The sequence below is a fragment of the Sinocyclocheilus rhinocerous genome, unplaced genomic scaffold (genome assembly GCF_001515625.1).
Source record: "Sinocyclocheilus rhinocerous isolate Xijiao unplaced genomic scaffold, SAMN03320098_v1.1 scaffold3004, whole genome shotgun sequence".
Taxonomy (NCBI): domain Eukaryota; kingdom Metazoa; phylum Chordata; class Actinopteri; order Cypriniformes; family Cyprinidae; genus Sinocyclocheilus; species Sinocyclocheilus rhinocerous.
In genome coordinates this window covers 127,759-134,040 of record NW_015645532.1, presented here as the reverse complement: position 1 = coordinate 134,040, position 6,282 = coordinate 127,759, and the positions used below count along the sequence as shown (strand labels likewise).

General features: G+C 34.7%; 1 protein-coding gene across 1 annotated transcript in view; it reads right to left on the bottom strand.

Moving 5' to 3' along the window:
* Positions 1-1,668: 1,668 nt before the first annotated feature.
* Positions 1,669-6,282, bottom strand: part of LOC107706113 (rho GTPase-activating protein 19-like) — a 17,548-nt gene continuing 12,934 nt past the window's right edge. The window contains exons 9-11 of the mRNA XM_016509695.1: positions 5,175-5,273; positions 4,103-4,208; positions 1,669-3,390 (exon numbers count right to left, since the gene is read on the bottom strand). Of these exons, the coding sequence (XP_016365181.1) occupies positions 4,113-4,208; positions 5,175-5,273 (195 nt within the window). The 3' untranslated portion in view covers positions 1,669-3,390; positions 4,103-4,112. The remainder of the gene's footprint in view (positions 3,391-4,102; positions 4,209-5,174; positions 5,274-6,282) is intronic.

Below are 6,282 nucleotides of genomic sequence, written 5' to 3'. Positions count from 1 at the left end.
CTGCGGCTGATTTCATGCGCGAGGTAAGCTGTCCACAAAGCGCTCGCCCAAGCGGAAAAATGCGCTGCTGCTGTCAGATCTCGATTGCAGAGAATCACATTGTGTTTGATGCAAAACCAACTCAACTAAATCAAAAGAAAAAAACACTGTAATTGTATATTTTTGTTTTCTCAAGCAAAGCAAATTTTAAAAGTCCACTGAAAACATATCTTTTTACATTTTTGGTCATACAACGTTGAAGATATACGTTACTGCCGAAGCGATAAATTAAATTGTTTTTTATAAAAACGTGGACTATATCAATTTTAGTAACAACAAACATCATATTGTTCCCTTTGTTTTGCGTATGCTAGTGTCGCTTACAGTTAAAGTCCTTCTCTGATTTTATTATTGTTTGCAAGGTTGCAACGTTACTTTGCGGTTTGGGTAAGAGCTTATTAGAAAATAAATACCTTGAATTTTTATATTAAGTAGAGCATGATCTCATAAATTGTGGATACATTTTTTATGTGTGATGAGAACTTTTTAAATATTTTTTAAAAATGTGTGTGGTGATGGAATCATAATAGAAAGGTAGTAAAAAGTTTTTAAGGTGGGTTTATTGTTAGTTTGACTAAGAAAGAGGAATTTGTCCAAAATTATATGTATTTTTATAAATATGACCAAAGAACATAAAAGTTCCCATAGTCTAAGAATCACCCATATATATATATATATATATATATGATCAAAACATCTATATAACAGAGAAGGGTCTTTTAAACTACACTTTTATAAACATTTTAAAGCGGCTTAGTGTCTTTTTGCATGGTTTGATAAAAACATCAACATTTTATTCATAAAGTTGGGCTACTAGTTCATTCAATAGTACTAGACTGGCCATGTTTACTTGCAACGACTAAACAGAGCGAATAAGACATTTTTGAAGGCAATTTACTGTACTTTAAAAAAAAATCTGACTTATGCTGTCTCTTTATCAAACTCTGAATATAAAACCACCTAATTACCATGAATGAGTTAAGTCTTCGACATAAACATTTCCTAAATTCGTCCCAAGTAAGGCAAATAACTGATGAGCAGAACAGGTTAAAACGATGAAAATAGTCCCGATACTTCATCACAAACTGGAGGGCTGCCAAAGCGATAACCCTCCATTTGTAGTCCAACTGTAAGTATAGGCGAATCTCTGCCAGACAAGGGAAATATTTTTTTAATGATTTACAGTGCATTTGTGATTATTAAATCAGCGCGCAATCCCTCGCATGGTGACCAGATTCCCGTCAGCAGCGCGGAGGGATATCAGCTGTGCGGCAGCGCCCTCTAGTGGACATCCGCGCAGAACTACCACCAACACAACAATCAGTCAGCATACAGATCAACACACGAGAAGCAGGTCAGCCGCTAAAAGATTTAATAAAAAAATGAAATACGCAGAAGCGCTCGTTGAATCTCTGCCAGACAAGGGAAATATTTTTTTAATGACTTACAGTGCATTTGTGATTATTAAATCAGCGCGCAATCCCTCGCATGGTGACCAGATTCCCGTCAGCAGCGCGGAGGGATATCAGCTGTGCGGCAGCGCCCTCTAGTGGACATCCGCGCAGAACTACCACCAACACAACAATCAGTCAGCATACAGATCAACACACGAGAAGCAGGTCAGCCGCTAAAAGATTTAATAAAAAAATGAAATACGCAGAAGCGCTCGTTGTACTAAAGCAGATCAAATACAAATGTTTCACAGATCAAATACAAAATGTAAAAAAAAAATAAAAAAAAAAACACCTCCAGTTCTGATTACTGTAACGTAAAAAAGGAAAATAGAACACGTTTAATTTGAAAACAAAATCAATGATTTCCCCAATTTGTTACATCACATCTTTTCCAACAGATAACAGCATCCCCAATCTCCACACACACACCTGTACACACACACAATTACATAAAACATCCCAATTAATAACTGCACAGTGCTAATTACACGTTTGCAGATAGCACCCATATCTAAACCTGAAAAACTTTAGGAATTTCTCTCTTCTTCTTAGCTTAAACGCTTCAGCAATTGCTGATTATTCTGAAAACGTATTTGAATTTGTGTATTGCAAAGTCCACCATGAACATGCCATTTTACACTTGAAAGCTCGCATGCTTATTTACTGGGGTGAAAGACGCTTTATTTAATACTTCCAGTTTTTAAACAAGTTAACCACCCACCCCTTTTTCAACATTGCAGGCTTAAAATATAGATTTACAAAGGCTACATTTGAGTCAAGGCATTAAAACGGGAGAAAAAAGGGAAAAGCAATTCATCAGTCGAGGGGATGTGCATTTGGAGAGCACTTGTGACCGAACACATCTGAAAGAGATATATATATATATATATATATATATGAAGACAATGAAAGGAAGTGACATCACAGCGGCCTCCAGGAACATGAAAAACACACTCTGCTTTGAGGAATAAGACAGAGACGTTCAGGATCAAAGCCAAACCAGCATTAACAGCGCTTCCTTTCACAACATCCTTTAATACCCAACTCAAGTTCACACAAGCACTTACATCCCAACCTCTGCACCTTCATCCATCGCACCTGTAACACACGAAAACCTCCGAAACACCTCGCCGAGACCCTTGACACGCACCCAAAACCCTTCCAAATAAAACCTGACAGTGCGGCTGCTTTGTGCACTTCTCAATATGAACACACAAAATCATCGTACACTGAAATCAATTTTTATACAAAAATACATGAACCTATTTGACTTAGTGGTTAAATCACATAGAAACTTTAGTCGGCTGATGATTTGGGCCTGAAAAGCGACATCAAGTTTTGAAAAAAAAAAAAATCACATTTGTCTTGTTCTGGTCACAAAATACCATATTTTGAACGTTCACAGTGTTATTAAGACAATATCTATATATGTAAACAAACACCGGTTTATATTCTCGCAGATCTCTAAATGACAGTAATACACTTTTGTGAGTAAATGTTGTCTATCGTTCCCTTAAAATCTGTTTACAGCATGAATTGAGCGATTAATGTGAGATGTGTACAGCCCAGATATCAGCACACGCTTCCACACACAAATATATTTACACATATATACACACCGGCTTATCAATCTTATCATGGGTCAGGCTGAAAGGCCCAGTGTAACTGACAAGTGGTTTGCCCATTAAACCTGATGTAACAGTTTAAAACCATACAGCGAATTAAAAAAATAAAAGAAATTCACATTAAATGAAAATTAGTCTCAACATGTAGTATGTTAAAACAGCACAGAATATAAAGAGATAAATAATTAAAATAAAAAACTCTCTCCTCTGGTCGTCTGGAGTGAAGACTTCTATTCGGGCAGAATTCACAATATAGACAAACACAGGCCACGCTGGAAAAGAAGCAGATTTATGCATTGAGCCTTGTTCAACAAGTTCATAAATGCATTTAAAAAAGACATTAAAATGATATTTAAAACCAATTCATGCTTTTGAGGGGAAAAAAAAAAAAAAAAGTAAATATTATCACACTTTCGAAACAAATAAAACTAAAAACCAAAGCAAAACAAAAACAAATTAAAAAAACTACAAACACAAAAAACACACAAAGAAAACAAAAAGAAATGAAATCCAAACAAGAAGAAAGCAAAGCAAAACAAAAACACCACAAAATAGCAAAATAAACTAAAAAAAAAAAAAATTTCAACAAATGAATACAAACAAAAACACACAAGGCAAAAAACTAATGTAAACAAAACAAAAACACCACATAAACCAAAGCAAAATAAATTAAACAAAAAGGCAAACAAAACAAAAAAGAAAAGCAAAAAACTAATAAAACAAAACAAAAACAAAGCAAAACAAACAAACAACAAAGCAAAAAAACTCAAATGAAATCAAAACCACACAAAAACAAAAACATAAATACAACAAAACAAAACCCAATAAAAACAAATAAAGACAAAACAAAAATACAAAACAACAAACAAAGCAAAGCAAAGGAAAAGAAAAGAAAACAACTAAGACGAAAGCAAATAAATGAAGACGAGCAGCTGATGGCATGCACTCTGGTGTGTTGGTTGTGATCAGGAGACTGCTGCTGACCTGATGTTGTTCAGCTCGCCGGATCACGGCTGATGTTCTCCTTCCCCGGAGGAGACGCGTGCCGCCCCCTCCTGTCTGCGCCGGGCTGACTCCCCAAAACCTTCTTCTGCATTCAAGCACAGTAACACTCTCAGTCTATAGTATACATGCACTCCTTCAAACACACAACGCTCCCTGCAGGCTATTCTTTTGAGAACCTTCCCAGAACGTTCCCTGCAGGGTATTTTAGGTTTAATTTTATAACCTGGAGCAGTGGTTCTCAAACTGGGGTACGTGAGGTGACGGAGGGGGTACGCCAACAAAATGCTGAGCTTTGGCATTCATTTAATTCTTCCCAGCAAAATGCCACTTCTAGTATAAAACCAGGAAAATGGGAGTGCTGCAAACACTCGTTTATTGATCTCTTTATTGAATAATTACTTATAATTAATATACATTCGAGAGTAAATACTGTGATTTCACAGAGATGTGACCCGTCTAATTGAGGAGAACATGATATTAACAGAGAAGTTTTTGTTTGCTGACCAAAAGACAGAACATCATCGTTAATTCAGTGGTAAGAAATGAATGTAACGTTATCCTAGTTAGAGTCAAATAAATGTTATTCATTTTTAATGTCTGTAAAAATAACATTTTTAAAACCAGATATTTTGTTGAAGTCATTGTTATTTGGTGCTTAAGAAACGTAATATCTGGGTTATTATATGGTACATGGTAGTTATAATAACCGTCTTCCATGCCTCTTATACTCTACAGGACGCAGGAGCGCTGGATGATTACTGACGTACAGCAGCGGTATATCGGAGTAAAGAGGGAACCTTCAGAGAACGTAAACAGACCATTCCGAGAACGTTCTATTTACGTTAAGAAAACTTTCCTGGCTAACCAAAAGGGAACGTTCTGGGAACCAAAAGTTGTTAGCTGGGTGAACGGTCACAGCACAGCTGCTTTATATCTGCCAGCAGACTGAGGACTGAACTAAAGGAGAGATGCCTTTAATAACTTCTGTGAATGTCACGGAGGTGAGAGTCGTGGGTGTGGTTTGATTAAAGCAGAGATCGAGAGATCTGACCTTGATGAGTCCGCCGAAGGAGCGCGAGCGCGTGTGTCTTTTACTGGTCGGAGTCGTGCTCTCGCTCACAGGAGTGCTGGGACTCGACGGCTTGCCGAGCTGAAAACATCAACAACCACACAAGAATTACTGCAAAAATCAGATGCGAGAATAACTAAATGAAAGTGCCACACTTCTAAACACAATTTTTTTTTTAATGAATCACAAAATAAATATAGCAAAAACGCACACTAATTTTTAAAAAGAGATCTGCTGCCTTTAGTATCGTATTAATATGTTAATAAAGCAATAAGCCCCAAGAAGCCGTGGTTTACAGTGAATTTATAACAGCTAAGGGGCGTTGTTAGGAACGTTTTATAATAATGCATACTGCAATAGTCTCAAAAGCAAGTTATGAATAATTACTCTAATTACAGCTAAAATAGCATGTAGTGTATTATTGTAGTGTCAATAATACTACTAATAATTCTATACTAATACTACTACTAATAATAATATATATATATATATAAATTGTACGCAAAATGTAGGGGTCTGTTGTAAATAGTATATTAATAAAAAAAAAATGTTGGGTTTAAAAAAAAACAACAATGTAATTATTGTAAAAATGTATGGTAACATAATAACAAAAAGTCAACTAAAAGGGTCTGTTGTCATTTGTATAGATAATATTAATAACAATAATAATAATAACAACAATAATAATATGCACACTTTATTTTGCTGAGTTAAAAACAAAATAATTATTGTAAAAATGTCATAAGTTAATATAATAAAAAAGTTATGATATGGTTATGATTATAATAATACTTATCGCAGTAGTGTCATTAATAGTAAGAAAAGGATGCATGATTTTTTATTTTTTTTTGTTTTCAATAATGACAAAATAATTATAGGGAAAATTAAAGCTAACAAAATATAAAAAAATACTAATATATTATAATATATAAAAAAAATAATGATGATAATGATAATAAACAGATTTTTATTTTATTTAAATTAAACTATTGGTGAAAATGTAGAAAAACAACATCAATGGTCTGCTGCTATTAAAGGGGTCATATGATGCTTTTTTAAAGATCATTATTTTGTGTATTTGGTGTAACAG